This window comes from Trichechus manatus, unplaced genomic scaffold (assembly GCF_000243295.1).
Source record: "Trichechus manatus latirostris isolate Lorelei unplaced genomic scaffold, TriManLat1.0 scaffold00006, whole genome shotgun sequence".
In the NCBI taxonomy this organism is placed as follows: domain Eukaryota; kingdom Metazoa; phylum Chordata; class Mammalia; order Sirenia; family Trichechidae; genus Trichechus; species Trichechus manatus.
In genome coordinates, this window is record NW_004443942.1 from 12,664,254 (window position 1) to 12,688,040 (window position 23,787).

Here is a 23,787-nt window from a genome sequence, read left to right on the forward strand (position 1 = left end):
TGAATCATACTTTAATCTCCTGCCCTGGGCCATGCAGACATTAATTATGGAGCATTATTTAGAAGCTCAGGTGAATGCGCTGCTCAAGCTGCTCATTAGAATGGACTCCTTTGTGCTGAAATTCCACGAACACTGTCATTTCTAAGCAACAGAGATCTCCTTCTCCAGCAGCAAGATTAGCTTGATTGCTCTCATTTAGGCCCTGAGGAGACAAGAATGGAGGATTGTTTCCTCTGAGACCGAGCCCTTCCAGCAGCTAGAATTCCAGAGGCAGGAGTGACCAGCAGGCAGCCTGAAGGTCAAAGGCGGCCCATCTGACCTCAGGGGCTGCTCTGCTTGAGAGTTATGGCAATATAACAAAGCTAACCTAATTAGCTAGCACAGGCTGGTGGGATCTTATCACCTGTTCAGGGCTCCTGGCCTGAGGGGCTGTGCAAGGTATCAGGCCACCAGGCTCTGATCAACTAGTCATTGTCACTCCTGCCAAGTGTAACTCATTACTGTTCAAGTTTATTTCCTCCAACAGTACATCCTGAGACAGGTGTGTTCCGAAGCGCCCTGACACAAAGGGAACTAGCTGTGTATAAAGCCTCCATGTACACCTGACTCACATTTGAGGCATCCCCAGGGCTTAGAAGCCAAAATGTGGACCCTCTCAGTTCACATCATTGTGTACAAAATGGATGCAGCATCCACACACCAGGGCCAGGACCTGGGGGAGGCCAACCAGGTGCCTAGGGTGCAGAGTTTAAGGAGACGTTCATTCGCAGGTTCCTGCAAGTGCAGAGTTGCCACCTGAGAGTGAGTGCCTCCTTAAATTTGTGCCTTAAGTGCTTCACTTGCCTCACCCTAGTCTGGGCCCTGCCACACACTCATTTCTGATCATGTGGCCCATAACATGACATTAGTGGAAAGAGTGTAGGCTTTGGAGTTAGAAAGCTTTAGTATGGACCTTGGTTCAAGCTGGGTGACCTTGAGTGAGGTATTGAACCCCAGTGAGATGCTAACCTGAGCCTCAGTTTTCTCCTCTGCAAAATGGGATTAATAATACCTGGTCCACAGAGGGAGATCCGGAAACAGTCATGTTTAAACAAGTCTCCAACAGTCAAGTGGGAACAGTTGTCTCAGCTGATTAGACAGGTACCAGTCTTGGGGATTTCCTGCTGCAGGCCCCTGCTGCTGTCTAGATCATCTCCTCTCCCTTGCCTCCTTTTTCCTTCCTAACTTCCTCACCGGACTGGTGGTCAGGGGCTGGAAGGGATGCTCCTTAGTTGTTCCCATGCCTACACCGTACTCTCTTGGTGGGATTGGGGAAGTCAGACTGGTTAGGGCAATGCCCTGCACTTGTACCATTTTCTCTCCCCTGCCCCATCTCGTGGCTGGGACACCAGCCTGGAACAGCCGGGGGGCTGGGTGATTTTCCCATGAGATGTCAGATGCCCTGCAGCTTTATAACATTCGTCTGTAGAGGGGCTTTGCTTACCTTTCAGACTTGAAGGGGAAGGAGAGAGGCAGGTTTGGCAGGAATAGGAGGGAGCTAGCTCCTGTTCCTTCCCACTCCTCAATCCCTAGCAATGCACGTTCTTCAGGTCCAGGAGCAGGGGAGAGACTTTGGCCTGCTCTCCTGTGGGGCAGGGAAGAGGCAAACCCTGTTTCAAGGTGGTAGCAGTGGAGAGGAAAGGAGGCCAGCCCATCCTGGGTCTACAGACAGAAAGAATTTGACCTTGACTGAGTAACTGAGTTTAGAGGAAAAAGTAACTCCTAATCTTTCCCTTACGTCTGCTAACCAAAACGTCAGCAGTTTGAATCCACCAGGCACTCCTTGGAAACTCTATGGGGCAGTTCTACTCTTTCCTATAGGGCTGCTATGAGTTGGAATCTACTTGATGGCAACGGGTTTAATTTTTACCTACTTACAGCCTTCCTAATTGCAATTGATGGCAGCTCCACCCTTTAGTTGCTGAGGCCAAGAATTTTGGAGTCATCGTTGACTCCTTTCTTTCTCTCACACTACACATTAAAGCTGCCAGGAAATTCTCTTGGCCCTTCCCACAAAATACATCTGGTGTCTGACTGTTTCTCACCACCTTCTCTGAAAACACCTTGCTCTGAGCCACTGCCATCTCTTGCCACGGCCTCCTAGCAGCTGTTCCTGCTTCTACCCATGCACCCCTGCAGTAGACTCAACATAGCAACTCAGGTGGCTGTTACCCTGTGAAAACGTTAGATCCATGTTACAAATGCATGCAGTAGCTCCCCATCTCCCACAGAGTAATGGCCAAAGTCCTTATAATGCCCCATGGATGCTATATGATCTGCCCATCCCTCAACCCCTACCCGTCTGTCTTTCTCTCCGACCTCTGCTCCTTCTCTACTCACACTGGCCTCTTGCTGTTCCCAGAAGTCATGCACACTCCTTTTTTAGAACTTTTACTCTAGCTGTTCTCTTGATCTGGAATGTTCTCCTGATATCCAATTGGCTGACTCTCACTTCCTTTGAGTCTTTGCTGCCTTCTCACTGGGGCCTCCTTGACCACCATTTTAACATGGCAATCTTCCCGACCATTCTGCCCAGTACTCCCCATCCCCTTACCCTATTTGACTTTTTCTCTTTTCTGAAGCACTTATCACCTTCTAATATACTGTATTTTTCTAATATACTATGAACAGCATTTATTATGATTATTGTTGGTTGTCTGTCTGCCCAGCTAGAATGTAAGCTTTTGGAGGGCAGAGGTCTTTGTTTTGTTCACCGATGTATTCCAAATGCCTAAAACCATGCCCACCACAAATTAAGTGCTCTAAATATATATGTACATGCATATGTATATATGTATTTGAATAAATGAAGTGGCCACAAGAGTTACAAGGGTAGGAGGTCCTCTCCTAATCTCAATCCTAACCCTACTCCAACCCCCTCCCCCAAGTCCCCAGATCTGTCCTCATCCCCTGAAATCCCTGTGCCTGCCACTCACTGCCAGGCCCTGGAGACCGTGCAGCCAGTGTATGGGGGGGTTTCTGTCTCCCCCCCATAGTAGGCAGGTGTTCACGTGTCCCAGGATGGAAGACTATAGGTGGAAATAGAGGCATCTCTGACCCAGCAGTGCTCATTGTGCTGCATATGCCCGCCCCATGGATCAGAGAGGCTTTGGTGGGTCAGGATGGGGGCTTACTTCATCCTTCCAAGTATCTTTTTAATGCACCTTTGGGATGCAACCTACTTGTGAGCTGTGGGTTGACAGTGTTAGTAAACTTAAGACTGATGAGTCCTAGGCAAGACTGTGAAGTGGGCACTTCTGTTTCCAGTGCCCCCTGGTCTGTACCGTGTTGTATGGATTGTCCCATTGTTCCCTCCCAAGGGTCCATGAGGACTATACTGTTGTTAGCATCACCTTGCAGGTGATGACACTGAGACTCAGGGGGTTAAGTCACTTCCTAAGATGACACAGCGCTTAAGTGATGGAATCAGGCTTTGAACTCAGGCCTGTGAGACTGTGGAGCTCTTCTGCCATCTGTCATATCCCAAACCCTTCCTCTACTCTAAGATTTGATTGACAGATAAGAAAGTACCACTCACCCATCTCCATCCAACTAGTCCCCAGGTTCTGCTGATGTTACCTCTCAAATGCTTCTTGACTCTGGTCGCTCCCTGTCTTCCAGAGCCCAGGAGTATCCTTTGGTTAGCATTCAAGGCCTTCCATGTTCCACCTATGTCTCCGGCCTTCCCTCCACCACTCTTAGCCTCAACTTTATGCTGTCCTAATAGTGGGCGATGTGTGCTTTATTCTGACACACCTGCCTGCCCCCCTCTTCCTTCACCTTCCCACCTTGCTTCACTTGGTTTACGTTGCACTCAGCCTCTGAGATCCAGCTCAGGTGTCATCTCCACGACTCTTTGTAAACTCCCAGGTTGGGCACAGTGTCTTTGGCTGCACTTCTCTAGTGTCCTGTGTGTAATTTTATCGTAGCACTTAGCTTATTATCCAGGCGTGTCTCTGGGACTGGGACTTCTAGATCATGAGTCCGTTCATCTTTATGCATCTAGCATCTAGCTCATCACCCAGCCCTTACTAAGCCCTCAGAAAGTGCCTATTCTAGGTGTTATGTCTTTATTAACTCATTTAATCCTCATGATTGTTTGTAAGAAAGGTGCTATTATCCCCAGTTTACAGATGCAGAAACTGAGACTCAGAGTGTCAAAGTAGCTTGCCCAAGGTCGCACAGCTGCTAAGAGCCAAGGGTATGATTCATTTGAACCGAAATGTGTCTAATTCTGGGATCAGGTTGCCTCACTTATGGAGTCTGTATAAATCGGATGGAAGATTTCGGTTAAAAGCATTAATCTCTAAAGGTGGAATTTGGGGGCCTCGACCAGTGGGTGAGGGTAGGAGTTAGGAAGGAGAGGAGGTGTGTAGCCTGCCTCCCTCGAAGAAGTGTCCACTCAGCGGCTGGGCAGGGTGATAGTTCCGCTCAGCCCTCTCTGCACTGCAGGCTGACGTATCCCCCAGCCTCGGATCTCCACAGAGGCCTTATTTCCGGCTCTCTCTGAGTCACCTTTGGTTTCACTGTCCTCTCTGCATCCACAGCCCTGGCAGAGTTTGGGGAAAGTTACCTTGATGTCCTCACAGGCAGGAGAGTTTGCCCAGGTCACAGATCACACCCTTGCCCCGATTGATGCTACTTTCGCATGGGCACACTCTGCAGGTCTGTCTCATTCCAGTCTGCCTGTCCTCTGGTTTTTATAGGTGGTGTACTTCACGGCCACGTTCCCCTATGTCGTGCTGGTGATCCTCCTCATCCGAGGAGTCACGCTGCCTGGAGCTGGAGCTGGGATCTGGTACTTCATCACGCCCAAGTGGGAGAAGCTTACGGATGCCACGGTGAGCTTACATTGCACTGATAGCCCCGGAGGGGGCATGGGCCACCCATGGGGGGAGTCACACTCTAGGACACTGTTTGGCAGGAGGAGTTAGGCTTCCTTCCACAGAGGCTCTCATGGGAGTGGAAGGTGGCTATTTGCTTTTACAACGCCTGGGTAATCTTCGTACATGATGAACTCAGGAAATCTTTAATGAGAACTGGGCAGCTGGGGGTTTTCAGGCTCCTGAAATAGTTGTCCTACATCTGGCATTGCTCTGGAGGCTGAAATGAAGAATGAAATCCCTTTAATAGCTTTGGGCCACCTCACACCGCTTTTCTGTTAATTACTTATATTGTGTCAGAAGTATGGTTTTGTTGGTTGGAAAATAACAGCACTTAGGCAGACCACAAGCAATTCTATTTTAAAGGGCTCAGACACATTTGAGTATTTCTGGCAGGTGACACAGGGCCAGCAAATACTTGAACTTTCTCTTTGCACATTTGGTACTGGCATATCTCATTCTAAAATTCTCAACACACGCAACTCCAAGTGACTCAAAAGAAAAAAAAAGGTAGTAAGGTCAAAAGGTAAAATATATCGTGTGTATGGCAAAATATTAAAATCTATTCATTCTTGGTGGACACATAAATAATATATTTGGGGATTTTTTTTGTATGTTTGAAATATTTTATAATTTAACATCTTATAATTATTTTTTAAAATAAAAATTCAAGTGTGAAAAAAACTTTTTAATATGAGGAGGTGATTGTTTAGATGAAAAGAGGGTTTTCTCACTTTAAAGAAAAATCTACCTCTCTAAAGTGTGTTAAAAACATGTAGCTAGGATTGAGTTTTACTGCACGTAACAGAAAACCTCTGATCACTGTGGCTTAAACAAGATAAAAGTTTATTCAACTCTCATGCACAAATGTAGTCCAGGGGTAAATAGTTTAGGGCCAGTTAGGTGGCTCATGGTGTCATTGAGGACTCATGGTGTCATTCTGCCCCACCATTCTCAGTGAATAGCTCCCATATAGCTGCTAGCGCTCCAGCCGTCATATCTGCATTCCAGGTAGCAGGAAGGGTGCAGATGATAATAGAGAAAGGCACCCTCCCTCTCTTTCAAGGCAGAGAAACCCCAGAAGTCCCACATAACACTTAATTTTCAGACCACTGGCCAAAAAATAAATCATATGATTATCTTCCCTTACCTGCACCCCTTGTCCCCTAGAGGCTGGGAGACAGTCATTTAGCTAGATGTGTGGCCACCTTTAAATAAAACCACAGTTTTGTTACTTGAGTTTTCTCTTTGCATTTTTAAAGCACAATTTAAAAACAGGATTTAATTTATAAAAATGATGGGAGGCTCATCATATAAATCTATAGCTCAGACTCAAAATCTTTGGAGTTTTATGAGGACAATTAAGAAGAACCACCTAACAGAACCAAGAGGTGTGGTCAGCCAAGTTCAAGGAGGATGTGGAAGTATAAAGTCTACTCTGCTGTAGCACAGAAATTGCCTTACAAACATTAGCGACTACAGAGTTTCCGAGTTTCAATAGCAGGTTTTTTTTAAAATTGTGGTGAAATATGTATAACAAAACGTTTGCCATTTCAGCCATGTTTACATGTACAGTTCAGTGATGTTAATTACGTTCACTATGCTTTTCAACCATCTATCTGTTTCCAAATTGTTTCATCACCTTTAACAGAAACTCAGTTCCCCTTAAACAGTTCTTCCCCATTTCCCCCTCCTACCTGCCCCTAGTAGCCACTAATAAACTTTGGCTTCTATCAACAGCAGTTCTTTTAATTTGTGGGACTTTCAGTTGAAAAGGATTTTTACTTTGGACTCATGAATTTATTTTGCTGTTGTAAATTGGTTCTTGACAGATATTGAGCGAAAGAAAGAGCTCTCTCCTGGACAGTTTTGTTATTGTGGTTAGGTGCCAGTGAATCGATTTTCAACTCAGTGACCCCATGTGTCAGAGTAGAACTGCCCTACAGGGTTGTCTAGGCTGTAATCTTCATGGGAGCAGATCACCAGGTCTTTCTCCTGAGGAGCCGCTGGGTGGGTTCCAACCGCCAACCTTTCATTTAACACCTGAGTGCTTAACCGTTGCGCCAGCAGAGCTCCTTCTGAATGGTTCTGTGTGGTAGGAAATTGAATCATAAAATGCATGTGCAGTTTATTGAGCTCCTCTCCTTTGATTATAATGGAATTAAAATGCCCAGGTAATTTGCTGCTTTTTTGGCTTCCAGTGCAAATGATGTATGTTTCTTATTTATTTTGGTGTCCAAAGTCATCTTGTCCCTGGCTGCCTTTCTTTTGGGGAGGTAATACAGCATTGGGCGTGTGAGACCATCTCCCACAGAGCCTATTTCTCAGTGACCCTGAATCTTCTCCCCTTTGGCTTCCCAGGTGTGGAAAGATGCTGCCACTCAGATTTTCTTCTCTTTATCTGCTGCATGGGGAGGCCTGATCACTCTCTCTTCTTATAACAAATTCCATAACAACTGCTACAGGTATGTGGAGGGACTTTCAAGGCCGAGAGGTAGCTGGTGAGAGGAAATAGGGTCTGGGGGCACGCAGTGGCCTGAGAATCCACACCCTCACGCTTCACCTGAGGGAGAGCCAGAGACTTGCCTCCGGCAAAGGGAAAACCACCTGCTAAGGCCTAGCTGCTGGCTTCTGGGGGCCTGGACCCCGCCTTGCATTGCTGATGGTGACACGAAGCAGGGGCTGAGTGACTGTTTCTAAAATGGAATCGAGCTTCTCTGGAGGTTGCTGTGCGGCCAGCTGTGTTTTGTGGTAGTCGTTTGTGAGCCACCTAGTCCGCGGACACCGTCAGATGGTAGTCACTCGTCACTCGGCAGAGGCAGCACAGTGCAGAGGAAGGAGCACTTGGCAGTCAAACAGACATGCAGGGGAAGGATGACGTCACCATTTACTAAAACTCCAAGACACTAGAGAAGGGAGTGCATGCTTCACTTCTCTGATTCTCCATTTCATCTTCTATAAAATACAGATTCTAATGTTTTGTTGAGGGCTAAGGCAATCTATACAAAGTTCTCAGTACAATCCTTGGTGCATAATAGTAGCTCCCATTCTTTAGGGCAGCTGCAGCCCAGACATTAGTAGGTGCTCAGTAAACGACAGCTATCACTGTTATTATTATTTTTATAATGGATGAGATATTTTGTGAACCAGAAGAGATACAGAGAGTTTCAAAGCATATCGCTGCCCTCAAATAGCTTGCCATCTAGGTGATGAAGTGCAAGGTGACTGGTGTGGGTTTCAGACTCAGATTGTCTTTTAACCTCACAAGACACAATAGGCTTATTGAACACAAGTTTGCTTGATTTTAAGAAAAGATGTGTATGGAACAGAGAGGACAGCTACATACATAGCAACAGCATTGTGGCGGCCCCAAGGACCCAGACTTGGCTTCCAGTGTCTGAAGCACTTCACAGGGCCTGTTTGGGAGTAAAAGGTGATGATGAGAGCTGATGTGAGTGCCGATCACATCAGGACAGGGGATGTCCCTCAGCTTAAATACTTTGTGGCCACTTGGCACCTGAAGGGGTGCAGCCTAGCTCCCACACTTTAGCGCAGCTGCAGCCCATACATTATAGGTTACACATTAAGCAGTCCTAATGACTAGGTTACAGCATGCTCAGGGACATGCTTGGATCGATAATCAGTCCATAGAAGCCACCATGGGACCCTAGTTTATCTCCAGTGAATGCATTCATTCACTTGATGTTGCCAGAACTTTGATTCAGGGTCAAACTTTCCTCAAGTATCTCTGAAGCTAGAGGAAAAGATTGCAGTTAAGCTGTGGGCTGGAACGCTAAGATGGTCTCACAGAGGTGAGAATCATACTGGGCCAAATTCCAGCAGGTGCAAGGGAGGAGGGAGTGTATTCCAGGTGGCAGAAACAGCCCAAGAATGTTGTGTGACAGAGGTCGTGTGGAGGGAGCAGGTGGATGGGATTGGAGCAGGAGTGTGCACTCAGGACTAGAAAGAAATGGGGCCTGAGAGTTGGTTGAAACGAGACTGGAGAGAGCCTTGAAAGCCAGACTAACTGATGACCCAAGAATGGGTCTGAACACTCTCAGGGGGTGCAGCATTGCTACGTGCTCTACTAGAAATAAGGCTGTGTGGCATGGCAGAAAGAACCCAGGGCTGAGAGCCAGGACATCTGCATTCAAATTCTGACCCACCATTAATTAGGCCATTGTCTTTCCCTTTCTGGGCCTCAGTTTCCTCATTGGTAAACTAAGGGGTTGAACAAGGTGGATCATTTACTGAGCACTTACTTTGTGTCAGGCTCTGTGCCGTCTGGGCATCATCTCATTCTGTCCTCACAACAGCCTATGAGGAGGGAGGTCATTGCTGCCATTTTACCTAGACTAGAAAGGAAGCAACTTGCTCAAGATCATACAGCTAAGAGGCAGGACAAAGAGGATTTGAATGTAGCCCAGAGGCTCCATCTAGCTGTAATCTCTCCTTTGATTCTGGGGATGACTGGGCAGGGCAGGCTGGGGAATTGAGGGCCATATTGGCAGCAGAGGGCCCTGGGATAAAGGCAATAATATCTGTCTTCTCTCTTCTCCCTTTTCCCTTGCCTTCTTAGCTCTGTGTGCCCCAACCCCAGCAGCCCTTACTAACTTGGGGTCTTTTCATGGTCCTACCATCTTCCCTTCCCTCATACACAGTTCCTGTCCTGGACCCTTCCTCCACCCATCAACCCTTGCTCTACTGGACAGACGTTTCCCTGTCACTGAAATGAAGGGACCGAATTGTACAGCTCATGGAGCCAGCTTTGCCCAGAGGCCCTAGAACGGGGCAGCAAGGCAGATCTCTTCGTATTTTATAAATCAGCCCAAGGGAGTCTGTGTTCAGGACTGGTTGTTTCTTTCCTTGTGAATAACAGAAAATGAGGCCCAACCCACGGTGGATGAATGTTTAGAAATGGCTCTCTGTCCCTACGTGGACATGCATACAATGCACAATTGTACACATGTGCACACACGCACACTCATACGCACAGGCATGCGTCTTTGTGTTTTTCCCCTTGTCCTTTCCCACTCACAAAGCAAAACTAACAGCAAACTCTGGTCCCTTCCCTCCAGGGACACCCTAATTGTAACCTGCACCAACAGTGCCACAAGCATCTTTGCTGGCTTCGTCATCTTCTCCGTTATTGGCTTCATGGCCAATGAACGCAAAGTTAACATTGAAAATGTGGCGGACCAAGGTACGTACAATTGTCACCCTGCTGTTGCAGGGCAGGTTTCAGGCTGACCGCATGAGTTTCTAATTTATGCTGCAGTGGGACATGGGCTTTCTGGAACAGTGTGGAAGGTGGAGGAGCCCAAACCTCCCTTTTCAGAGAAACCAAGGCAGGCTTGAGTGGGAAGCTCACTGCTAGGCTAGAGCTGGCTGGCTGGTCCCTGACTGGGGAGATTGCGTTAAAATTCCCCTTTCCTGCTTCTCCCTGGCTCCATCTTCCCTTCCCATTCTTAATTTAGCTCCCAACCAATTGCTCTTGAGTCAATTCCAACTAGCGACCCTATAGGACAGAGTAGAATTGCTCCATAGGGTTTCCAAGGCTGTAATCTTTACAGAAGTAGGTTGCCACATCTTTCTCCTGCAGAGTGACTGGTGGATTTGAACCGCCAACCTTTCGGTTGTCAGCTAAGTGCTTAACCACTGTGGCACTAGTGCTCCTTTTAATTCAGCTCTAGCTGAATTGGCCTATAAATATGGGCTATACCTATTCAATACAGGTGGAGGACTCATTAGGCAAACCAGTGCCCTCAAGCTGATGTAGGCACAGCCTCGCAGGCTGGCATCCCTTGTTGAGGGCCCTGGAGAAACGGAGCACTAAGGCTTAATCAGAGCACTGACTTCAGCGTCGCCTTTTCCTTACAAACCACTTTCCTGATTGTTAGGTTGAATGTGCTCTCAGGGCCTTCTGCTTAGTTAGCAAAGCAGACGTGCAATTTTTCGCCAGTGGGTGGAAAGGTTGAAGGGTGATAGTGAGAGGGATGTGGAATAAATGTTTATTCTCTGCTCAAAGTGATCCCTCTATTATGGCTAACATTAGTATGGTACTTTTGAGTTTGCAGAGAGCTTTCATTTTTCTCTTTTAATCCATACTTCTAGCAGAGCATTTTGCAGACAGAGTGTTTAATATTTGTATCTAACTCTTTATTGCCACCCAGCCTTTTTGTACAAAACCTGTGTTTATTAGTTTTCAGTGACTGGAGCGCTTAATTGTGGCTATTACCAGGGACAATGAAGTCCCTAGGTGGCGCAAACAGTTAAGCACTCTGTTAACCGAAAGGTTGGCAGTTCAAACCCAGCCAGAGGCGCCTTGGAAGAAACGTCTGAGAATCTGTTTCCAAAACGTCACAGCCTTGAAAACCCTATGGAATGCAGTTCTATTCTGCACACATGGGATCTCCATCATCAGGAATTGATTCGAGGGCAACTCGTTTGATTTTTTTTTGAATTACCTGTTATTATGATCATACTCTCTAATCAGACATTTATGGGATGCCTGCATGAGTCCGTGCCGTGCCAGGTGCTGTGAGGACATGAGTGTGGAGACCTAGATAATCCAGAGTGTGTACCTGGGAGAGGGCTCTTTGTGCAGTTATCCTTCAAGGAGCTCACTGTGTTTTTCAGATAATGGCTCAGATTTGAGCGCCGGAGAGAACTCAGCCCTAGAAATGTCACCCCTTTGGTGGGCTGCCTGATCTCTTCTGGCTCCCCAAGGATAATTAATAACTGCCTCAGCGCACTGATAGTGCACCGGGGGCCTCAAAGAGTTAAAGAGTCAGCTTGTTCCGGGGGTGTAATTATCCCTCTCTGGGGAATGCGTTAAACCCCGAGGGAGGTTTGGTTCTGCAGCAGTGCTTTAAATTAGAAGGGCCCCTGGGAGCTGAGTGAATGCTCCTGCCCCCGGATGAGAACTCTCCAACTTCCTGAGGAGGAAATGAGCTTTGTCTCCAGGGGTGCCTGCGCTACCCCAGCTGTCCTGTAACCTCATTTCCTCCCAGCAGAGTAGCTGGAACAGGTACGTTTTGCCCCACTTTCTAGCAGATCTGAGGCATTTTGCTATTTTTGTGATGTTACTGAGCTCATTGTGAACAGTGGCTGAACTGCCAGAGACATGAACTTTTCTGGGCTCTTTTCTGCTCCAGGAAAGAGATTTAGGAGGACATGTCACTGAAACTCAAACAGGATTTTTTCCTATATGTAAAAAGGAGTCTGTGTTTTCCTCTAATTTCCCCTTCTGGTATATTTTTTTTTACTTCCTCTGATTTTATCAAGGAGGAAGAGCACTTCCAGCAGGCTCTAAGAGCCTGTGGTGTTAATACTTGGAGGTTTCTAATTGTTTCCAGCACAGGGACAGTCAGCCTCATTCCCCACAAGAGAGAAGACTGGCCCATGAGGCTTTCTCTCAGACCCCTTCGGGAAGCCAACCCTCCTTATCTGAAATCTCACACAATCTTATATGTGATTTATAGGCTTGTCTCATCACAGAGGTGCCGCAAAATACAGGACAGAGATTGGGGATCAGACACTCATTAAAATCCCAGCACCACCCCTTCCTCGCTGGGCAATGTTGGCATATAGACATTCAGTACATTTTTGCTGACCCAACATTAGTAACTAAGTATTGGTCTTTAGTCAAAAACAGCTTTAATGACCTAACACTCTTCTGTTGACTTTGCTCCTCCCTTCTAAGGGAGGGATTTCTGTCAAAATTATCTCCCCAAATCTCAGTCATCAGAATTTTGGGGGGCTGAGGATGGGATTGGTTACAAGGCCAAGCTGTCCTCTGCTTTAACAGTAGGCATAGGGAAGGATGCACGTCCTCAGGGATCTGCTCCAGAAGAGCAGCATCCGGGGAAGTCGGCCTTAGAGGAGCATCTCCCAGACATCTGCGTCACTGCCTGTGGCGCAGAGACATGTTCAGGATCCGACCTGCAGCCCTACAAAGATGCCCACCCAAAAGCAGAAAGACTAGGTTAGAACCAGAGTAGATGAACACACATGGGTGCATTCTGTTGGGAGTTCCCAGGGAGAGGAGTTGCCTGTCATTAACCCGACCACACGTGGAATACTGCCTGATTCCCTTACCCTCAGAAGTTCAGAGACTCTGCTAACCAAAATGAAAGCTTGCAAACATGGCTGACGCCCCCCGCCCCCACCTCCATCCAATCTGTCACCTCTATCCCATCCCTTCTACCTGAAGGCACAGAAGTTCAGCTGGTATATCCTCCAAGAACCCAGAATTTCATTTGTAATAGATATCACAGCACAGTGGACACCCAGTGTGTGCTGTGGGCCTTGATATATTTCGTTGATCACGTCTCCTTGTTGAGACTTTGTGGCTCTCTTGGATAAAGGAAAGGAGTTCTGATGGCGCATTGGTAAAGCGCTTGGCTACTAACCAAAAGCTTGTCAGTTTGAATGCTGAAGGAGAAAAGACCTGGTAATCTGCTCCTGTAAAGATTAGAGCCTAGGAAACCTATGGAGCAGTTCTACTCTGTCACATGGGGTCTCTATGAGTTGGAATCAAGTTGAAGACACCTAACAGCAGCAACAAGAACAGGATAAAGGATGCTCTCACTGTCCAAGTTGCTGACATCCACAGTCCCCTTGGCCCCCTCTTATGGGAAGAATAATAGTTGTCAGCTTGTCACACTGTGATGGCTTTTGTATTGCTATGATGTTGGAAGCCATGCCACCAGTATTTCAAATATCAGCAGGGTCATACATGGTGAACAGGTTTCAGTGGAGCTTCCAGATTAAGATAGACTAGGAAGAAAGGCCTGGTGATCTACTTCCTGAAAATCAGCCAGTGAAAACCCTATGGATCACAACAGAATATTGCCCAATGTAGTGCTGGAAGAGACTACAATAGCCGCAACAATGGACTTAAACATACTGATGATCATGAAGACGATGGGGGACGGGGCAACATTTCATTCTATTGTATATGGAGTAGCCATGAGTCAGAGCCGACTCAATGGCAACTAAAAACAAAACAACAACATGTTTATTGAGGTCTTACTATGTCCAGGCATTGTTCTAAGGTCTTTATTTGTATCAGTGCATTCAATTTTCACAGCAACCCTACCAGGATAGGAACTATTATTATCACCATTTTATAGGTAAGGTCCAGAAGGAACAAGTGCTTTGCCTAAGTTCCACAGCTACTAAGAGTCAGAGTCAGTATTCTGATCTGTAGTGCCTGACCCTGCATATCAGCCAAGGTGTACTGACTCCTACTGGAAGAGGAGAGAGATTGCACCTGGCCTATCACACAGGCCCGTAACACTCAAGGGAGGGAAAACCCTGCTCTGGCTCAGGCAAGCCGTCTTTGGGGGAGAGAAAAAAAAAAAAAAACTATACAAAACCATACAAAAATGTATTTTTAAAATCCAACAATATTACTCACTAGAAGACTCCGGTCCCCAGCCGCCTTGGATAAAGGGGGTTTGCAGTAACGTAGCTTGAAAATTATGCCTTCACCTGGGTACTTCAGGGAGCAGCAAAAGTTGAACCAGCCCTAATATTTTGAAATCATTTCCCCTCCTAAGAAAGTGGTAAAGCCTAAAGGGTAAAATCCTACTAAAGCAAGCAGTGGCGGGCCTTGGTAGCGGCCATTCCAAAACCTTCTTGTCGGCTTTATGGACCCGACTTGTCGCCAGAGCCCTGAGCTGGCTCCCTCGTGTTCTGCATTCGAGACCTATTTTGCAATGTAGTTGAATACAGACTTTTCTTTTATGGTTCACATAGGAAGCCTTCCGAGGCTGGCTTTGACAGCCTGTTTAATAAATGCATAAAGCTTTGGTATCTTAGGCATACCAGGCTGTATTTTTTAAAAAGCTTGAGGCCTTGGCAACATTAGGAACTAACAACCCGATAAATCTCAGTTTCAAAAAGTATGATTATGTTTGAGTTTTAAGAACTCCAGCTGCTGTGATTTCTGGTTTCCAGACGTGTGCTGGACGTGGGTTACTCCACGCCGCGTTCGCTCGTCTCTGCACATTATTATTTCATTTCCTCTAGCATTTACAAGGAAATTCACAACTGCAGAGTCTTTAGCCATCTTTGATTACGGTAATCTTCCCAGTGAGGTCATGAAGCAGGTCAGAAGCACTGGCAGAGCTTTAGTATAGCAGAGAAAACTGTAGCTCCGACATCACCCACCAAAGACTGCATGCAGCATTCTTGGGAAAACCTAATCCAGAACGCCTAACTTAAAAGCTCATTGTCCACTCATGACAAGAGCTAATATTCTGTGAGTGCTGATGATGTGCAAGGCACAGGGCTCAGTGCTTTACCTGTGTTTTCTCCTTTGTTCCCCGTAACCACCCTGTGAGGTGCTATTGTTATGCCCCTTTTACAGATGGGCAAAATTGAGGCTGACAGAAATTACTTGTCTAGGGTTGCACAGCTGCTGAGTCATGGAGTCAGGATTTGGGACACAGATCTGTCTGACTGTTAAAGCCCAAATTCCCTTAACCACTATGCCATGCTTCACTGCCATTTCGGCCTGTGGACTGATATAGTCTTACCAACCCTGGAAGTCAGTGACACTGGGTCTTCTTTTGTAGGGCACGATTTTAAAAGTGTTAGATACTTGGGTGATGCAAATGGTTTAAGAGCTTGGCTGCTCACTGAAAGGTTAGAGGTTCGAGTCCATTCAGAGGTGCCTCAGAAGAAAGGCCTGGTGATCTACTTCTGAAAAATCAACCATTGAAAACCCTGTGGAACTCAGTTCTACTCTGACACACATGAGGTCGCCATGAATTGAAATGAACTCAATGGCAACTGGTTTGGTTTTTTTGGCTTAGGTAAATACGTGTTTTGTGTGAAAGGCTTCTCCTGGAAGGGTAAAGAGGAGGAAGGGTAGTTGAAAAGAGAAACGTATATAATGCCATTCTGCGCCTGTTTTAACATTTAGAGTGGACTTTCTCAACCCCAGCATTATTGACATTTGCCACAGATAATTCTTTGTTGTGGAAGACTGTCCTGTGCATTGTATGATATTTAGCAGCATCCCTGGCCTCTACCCACTAGATGTCAGTAATGACTCCATCCCAGTAGTGAGACAAATGTCTCTAAACATTGCCCAATGTCTCCTGATGGGCACACGCACCTCGGGTTGAGAGCCGCTGCTCTACATGGTAATTATATTCTTTCCTTGCTCATCCAGTACAGAGATGGGGCTTCTCATGTTATTTGCATGCAACACAGCCAAGCCTTGGAGTCAGGTAGAGTTGGCCCTGAGTCTCTGCTTTGACGCTTTTTTTTGACCCTCTCCTCTGAGTTCCCCTAGTTAAGGAAATGGACAGAGATGAGTAAAAGAATAGCAAACGGTGGGAAGCAGCATATAAGAAGTAATAACTCAGGAGCTCAGTGGAGAGAGGGCTCTGAGGGCTTCTCGGAAGAGGGTGCCTTCAGCTGGACTGCTACACTCATCTCTGTCTTGTTGCATCCAGGCCCAGGCATTGCATTTGTGGTTTACCCGGAAGCCTTAACCAGGCTGCCCCTCTCTCCATTCTGGGCCATCATCTTCTTCCTGATGCTCCTCACTCTCGGACTTGACACTATGGTAAGCCCCTTCCTTGACTGATCCCTGCCCCAGGCTCCTTCTGAAGAACACCTTTCTGGGTCCTGTGCCCAGCCTGGGGTAGAGAGGTGGAAATAGGTACCTTGACATTTTCCCTGAGCAGTGGAGGGATGCTGACGTACCTGTCCAGGGCTCAGGATAACCCAGGAGTCACCAACATCCTGAGGGGCAGGCTAGCGTTTTCGTATTTGTCGGTGACTTCTCTCTCCTTCTCTTTTTTCTCCCTGCCAAGTTTTAGCCTGTGTACTACTTCCTACCTTGGTGTCATTTTGCCAAAGCAAATTCTGTGGGGCTGGATAGGAGAATAATAGGAAGTCAAATTTAGGGAAATTGTTGTGCGGCTGAGATGACTACAAATCAGGCTGACAGGCTCTCAGATCTTAGTAGTTGGGTGCAAAGGGGGCTGTTCCTCAAGAAGATCAAATGACAGGTAAACTGGAGAAGAAGAATTTACATCTCATGAATACAAAGTAAATCTTAAGGTGTCCTGATGGATGAGTACTAGTGCTGTCTGTGGGAAGTGAGAGGTGCAGTTTCTAAATCTCACATTCTGCTTGTTCTCCTGGCTGGCCTGGGGATTGCACCCCAAAAAGGCCCTTTAATCCCATCAAGGGAATGGAACCCTTAAACCAAATTTCATACAAATACAACTTCCCCTGGTGAGAAGAGCACGGGGCCTTTTGGAAACTTCTGGGTTGGGCAGTTGGTCTCAGAGGCCCCTTTCCTGGCCCTGTTCCAGTTTGCCACCATCGAGACCATCGTGACCTCCATCTCGGACGAGTTCCCCAAGTACCTGCGCACGCACAAGCCGGTCTTTACTCTGGGCTGCTGCATTTGTTTCTTCATCTTCGGCTTTCCGATGATCACTCAGGTAAGCTGCCTGCTGGGCGCAGGCTTGGGGTGAGGGTGAGTGGCCAGGCTGACATTTGTCTATCCTTTCACTTTTAGCTCTCAGACCTCATAGCCGTAGCCAAATAGCTGCCACTTCTATGTAGATGGTACCAGGTCATCAGGGATGCTGACTGCAGAGGGAAATATGTCATCTTGGCTACTAGTGATGTTTCTAGCATCTTTATAATTGAGATGTAGCTTTCTTGAGCCAACAAGGCAGGTGTGTCCTACTTTAGGAAGATAGAATACATGAAAATACAAATTTACCGACCAGATAAACTTCTAGGTGATTACTTTTCAGGGGTCAACAGCCAACCTGATTTCCAAGCAGTCCAGAGTGGCTTAGTAAATACATATATATATGTGTGTATATATATATATAAATCAAACTCGTTGCCGTCAGGTCGATTCCGACTCATAACAACCCTATAGGACAGAGTAGAGCTGCCCGATAAGGTTTCCAAGGAGCCGCTGGTGGATTCAAACTTTTGGTTAGCAGCCGAGCTCTTAATCACTGCGCCAGTCCTGAATAATGGGCTGGTAGTGTAGTGGTTAAGTGGTCAGCTGCTAACCAAAAGGTCAGCGGTTCAAATCCACAACCCGCTCCTTAGAAACCCTACAGGGCAATTCTACGCTGTCCTATACACATACACGCGCGTGCGTGCCCGCGCGCACACACGAATACACATATATATGCATGTAGATGTGTAAGGACTGCCCAGAAACACTTAAAGGTCATATGAAGGTCAATCAAGTGGAGACATACAGATGGAAGTGATCATCTATTGCTTAAAGCAAAAAACAAAGCTATCATTTCATCTGCTTTCACCTATACATCTTCAGGCATTGATCTTTGCCTCTTAAGAATAAGTTGTTAGATCATTTTCTGTGCTTGTTCTATTGATTAGCTTAGAGTCTTTCCAGGGACTGCTCTGTTCACATGACAGGGCCTCCATTTTACAGACTGGACCAGGGTGAGGTTCCTGCTGTCAGCAAGAGGGGCGAGGGGAGGGCCTTTAATTCCTGCTTGCTCTTGACTCTCTTCAGGGTGGAAAGGACTGGCTGTTATCAGTGGGGAGCGAGCCCAGCTACAGACATTTGAATGTTGGTTGTTTCTCTTTCTTGTTAGGGTGGAATTTACATGTTTCAGCTTGTGGACACCTATGCTGCCTCCTATGCCCTTGTCATCATTGCAATTTTTGAGCTCGTGGGGATCTCCTACGTGTACGGTAAGGAAATCACTGTGCCTGCTGCTAAGGTAGAACGTTATCACTGGTGAGATGTTCATGGCAATCAAGTTTTCCATGTACAATAAGACGATGAAAGGATTTAGTTGCAGCTATTTAGGAAACAGAAAGCTTTATTTCCAAGCTTGCCTCAGGACCACTGTGATCCAGCTTTAATGGAGGAAGCATAAGGGAGTTAGTGGTGAAACTCAGAAACCTTTGCATCAGGACCAGGACACGCCTTGTGATATGATCTGGCATGCGAACAGTTAATGGTTGTGGACCTTGACCAGATGGGGGCTGCCTTGCAGGTGTGAAGTTATTTCCTGGTCTTGGTAGCTGTAGTCTCCATGTAGCTTGAGGTGAGTGGTAGCTTCATGGATCATCCAGGGATACTGTAGTGAGAACAGAGACCACCTGGCTCACAGATGCTTAGAAAACTTTGTTAGCATCATGGGGGCTTAGATGCAATATCTCAATCCCAGCTTTTCCCAGGAATAAACTTCCAGTTCCCTAATAGTTTAGCCCTTCCTATAATCACCATGGCAACCTGCAGGCCATTATCAAGAACAATAGGAGTGATGAGCTTGCAGATGCCATCTTCACCCTTCATTGGGAGGTATTTGTGCTTGGAGATTTCTCCAGGTGATCTCCTGGACCCCTTGTATGCGCTGGCCAGTCAGCACAAGGAAGTCCTATCTGATCAAGGCACTTTTGGCATCTTTATGCCTAGGAGTTTGCTCAAAGACTTCCCTCTCCCTGGGTGGTGCAAATGGTTAACACACCTGGCTGCTAACTGAAAGTTTGGAGGTTTGAGTCTACCTAAAGGCACCTTGGAAGAAAGGCCTGGCAATCTACTTCCAGAAAATCAGCCATTGAAAACCCTATGGAGCACAGTTTTACTCTGACACACATCGGGACACCATGAGCCGAGGTGACTCAATAGCAATTGGTTTTAATATAGATAAAGCCTCCATAACAGATATCACAAAGGTGAAAAATTCTAGTTCAGACTATCTAACTGTACTTCAAAACTAAAAAGAGATAGCAACATGCTGCAAGTTCAAAGTAAATACAGGGTATCACTAGGAATGCATGATATGAGTAAGGGACAAATATGCTATCTGGAGCCTGAAGGAAGAGAGGTCTGCAGAGCTCTGCCCTTTAAGCTGGGGGCCCAGCAGAGCTCACCCTAACCACCAGGTATCCTTGATATGAACATCTTGCTTTTAATACAATTGTTAGCCTCACACCTAACAGTTGCTCAATAGCATCTTGCTTTCCTGAAAAACTCATTAAAATTGGGTAGGGGAGGAATCAAGACGCAAAAAGGAAATCTCCCATGTCAAACTTGAGTACCCACAAACTTTTGGGTGTTGGTGGAAGAAGAATTTGTCTTGGGCTAGAAATCACATTTCTGTGGCAGGGAGGGTTTTGTTTCAGGCAAGAGAAGTGGGCAGGCATGCCAGCTGCCCTGATAGGATCAGAGACCAAACGGCCAGCACTTTGGGCTGATAAGACAGCCTGGTCCCTGCAGTGAGGGTGTGATTGAAGACCTGTTATTGGAGTTAGGATGAGGTTTCCAGGTGATTGCTACCTGAGCAGAGAGTGGCGGAAACTCGGTGAGGTTAGCCACAATGAATCTTAACTTTCTGCCCAGATACCAAAGCCCTGGCCATGGAGAGGGAGGAGAAGCCTCAGAGGTCCTCCATTGGAAACTCTACCCGTCATGGTTCCAAATGCAAGCCCGAGGTCACCAGATGGTCTGTTGGCAAAGGCAGGAAAGCACTTCATTTGCAGCACTGGTCCAAGTGCAGGTAGCAATCTCATTACCTCCACTGTTATCCGTATCCTCAGATAATTGCCACAAAAGACACATTTGCACAGTTCTCTCCTGCAAAATAGGGCTGCTCATTGTGGTTTAAAAGCATCATTACAATAGAAAGCTGTTAACATTTCTGTTTTTAGAGGTAAAATACTTCCTCCTTGCACCCATATAAAGCTCGTAGCTCATTTCTTGGTTTTGAAGAAAAAATAAATCCTGAGTGCCTCAGTCCTTGGGCTCTGCTAGTTTTTCTGGGCACCAGCCAGGAAAGCCCATGGTCTCTCAGGGTGCTGGTGCTGGGCCAGCCTCCAGAATCAAGGTGGCTCTGCACTGAGCTCAGGCTGAACTTCATTTCGGCAATTCCAGGTGTGGGTGTGAACGTACGATTTGGTCCTGAGTGGAGGAATGTTGAAAAGTGAATCTCAGGAAGACTTATTTGAAATAAGCTAACATAATTGTCAGAGATGAAAGGAAAAGCCTGCACAAGTATATAAATTACACCCCAGGGGACAAAACATTCTTTATTGAGGCAATGAGGCTCAAAACTAGTGCAAGATTAGTTTAAGGCAGTCGGATCTGAACCTGTGAAGAATAAAAATGAACTTGACTGGTTTGGTGCATTCCCTTCCTGGCTGCAGAATTTTAAACATAAGCAAGTGAATTGCAGACATTTCTGTTTCCTTCTTGCTTTAAATAATGTCTAGACTCTAGATGGTCTAGAGGCTGTTGCTCAAAGGTTTGAAATATGATGAGTATAATTCTCAGATTTGATCATTAGGTTGAAATAGTTGATTGAAGCTCTCAATATTCCTCACAGGCTTGTAGCTAGGTTTGAGGTATCCAGGTTTAAAAATGGAACTCCCTGGGTGTGGTGAAAAAGCTAGCTCTCTCTCTCACTCTCTTTTTTTATTGTTGTGAAAATATATCTAACACCACACTTGCCAATTCAGCATTTTTCAGGTGTACAAATTAGTGATACCAATTACATTAATCATGTTGTGCAACCACCACCCATAATCATTGCCAAATTTCCCATCACCGTAAGAAACACTCACTGCTCCCTAAGCAGTGGCTCCCCTTTTCCCCTCCTTCCTGCCCCCGGTAACCACTTTGGTCTCAAACTACATTCGTCTATCCTTGTTAGGAGCCATCTCTTTAATACACTTTTACCTAAGTAGAGCCACTTTGAAAAAGTGACTTGTGTTTTACCGGGAGCTGATACAGGACCTTCTGGCTGGGGGACCACATGATTGAACAGCTGCCATGAAGACTTTCTGTGTGTGAATTGCTCGGCTCCACATTGTGCATTTTCCTCAACCTCAATGTGTTAAATTGTCACCCTCTGTTTTCCACCTCAATCAATTACGTGTTTCACACCCCTCCCCCAGACCACCTCCATCCATATCCTTATGAAGGATGTTAGATTCACACCTCGCAATGGCTTTTGTGCAACCAGAATGCTCCTTAGAAACAAGGATGGCGAGATGTCGCACATACTTTCGATGTGTTGTCAGGAGGCATCAGTCCCTGGAGAAGGACCTCATGCTTGGTAAAGTAGAGGGTCAGTGAAAAAGAGCAAGACCCTCAATGAAGTGGATTGACACAGTGGCTGCAACAGTGGGCTCAAGCATAACAACGATTGTGAGGATGACGCAGGACTGGGCAGTGTTTTGGTCTGTTGTACATAGGGTCACTATGAGTCGGAACTGGCTTGACAGCACCTAACAACAATAACAACAATGGCTTTTGTATGGTGGAATGTGTCTGTTTTCAGTTCTCATTGCCCATCCCGCTGGCTGAACCTATCAAGATTTTAAGGATAAAAGAAGCAAACCAATTAAAAACAAAACCAAAAATTCCCCCTGAAAAAAACACTACAAATTCAAGCTTAATTTTTCCCTCCATGATCCCCTTCCCTGTGCCCCCTTTTCATTTATGCTCTTGGCTGAAATCATTTTGTACCTTCTTTTTAGGGTACAGGGCCCCCCAGTTCCATTTGCTGGGGCTCAGTAAACAGAAGGAATAAGACTTCAGTCCATTAGTAACTCATACAGTGAACAACTATTTATTAAGTGCTTACTGTATGCCCTATACACTCCTAGGAGAAGGTGGGGGGGATATGGGTAATTTCCTACATTCATGGAACTTGTCAGCTAACTACCAGCTTGCCAGCTAGCTATGGAGGAACAGCAAGCCCACTTAAAACACTGAGAAAAAGGTAAGTGTTAAACCATGCAGCTCTGGCTGGAGGCACTTTCACTGCTCAGAGATAAGGAAGGGCCAGAGTAGTCAGGGAACCCTTGAGAAGGTGGCATCTGAGAGAGAAAAGAAAAGAAAGACTGAGACTTAGTGAGTGCTAACTGAGTTTATTGCCACTAAGGCAGGGGGTTCCTAAGCCAATACAGAAGGATTGGGCTCTGAGGGACGACCTTCAGATGAATGGTGAAGGGATAATTTGGAGACCTTACGTGTAGTGTAGAGCCCACCACCACCTGTCTGTCAGTTGTCGAACTGTGGTGACTTACATGTTGCTGTGAAGCTGGAAGCTATGCCACTGGTATGTCAAATACCAGCAAGGTCACTCATGATGGACAGGTTTCAGTGGAGCTTCCAGACTTAGACCAGGAGGAAAGTCTCAGTGATCTACTTCTGAAAATCAGCCAATGAAAACCCTATGGATCACAACCGAATGTTGTTTAATATCGTGCTGAAAGATGATCCCCCTAGGTTGGAAGGCACTCACAATACACAGTGGCCATGACACTGGACTCAAGAACACCAATGGTCGTGAAGACAGCGCAGGACTGGGCAACAGTTTGCTCTGTTGTACATCGGGCCAACAGGAGACAGAAGCGATGTGATGGCAACTAACAACAGCCCGTATAAAGCAGTGGGGAATACTTGCAGATGCACAGGACCAACTATTCATCTGCAGGACCCAGTGCAAAGTGAAAATGAGGGGTCTTTGTTAAAAAATTATTAAAAATTTCAAGACAGGAGAGCAGAGCATTAAAGCAAGTGTGATGCCCTTTTTGAGCATGAGTCCTATGGTATGTCCTGTACAATTTGTATGCCTAGGAAGGCAGCCTTGGATTCACAGTGGGGAGAGCAGCTCCTATGAAGATTCTATCCAGACCAAGAGCAAGGTCAGGTTTATAAAGGCAAAAGCCACAAAGCTGCACAGGCTAAAGAAAGTGATTGGTTGATTGAAGCAAGTCCTTGGCTTCTCAATTCAGATTGTTTGGTTGTATGGAGTTCATTGCAGGTGGATTTCTGAGCCCTAAATCCTAGACTTGTTTGTCTGCTAATTCTGACTCA

General features: G+C 46.3%; 1 protein-coding gene across 1 annotated transcript in view; it reads left to right on the forward strand.

The window, feature by feature from the left end:
- SLC6A5 (solute carrier family 6 member 5) overlaps positions 1–23,787 on the forward strand; it is a 58,031-nt gene that overhangs the window by 23,224 nt on the left and 11,020 nt on the right. Inside the window, exons 7-12 of the mRNA XM_012556993.2 lie at positions 4,746–4,880; positions 7,284–7,387; positions 10,001–10,125; positions 16,397–16,509; positions 17,267–17,398; positions 18,548–18,647. Of these exons, the coding sequence (XP_012412447.2) occupies positions 4,746–4,880; positions 7,284–7,387; positions 10,001–10,125; positions 16,397–16,509; positions 17,267–17,398; positions 18,548–18,647 (709 nt within the window). The remainder of the gene's footprint in view (positions 1–4,745; positions 4,881–7,283; positions 7,388–10,000; positions 10,126–16,396; positions 16,510–17,266; positions 17,399–18,547; positions 18,648–23,787) is intronic.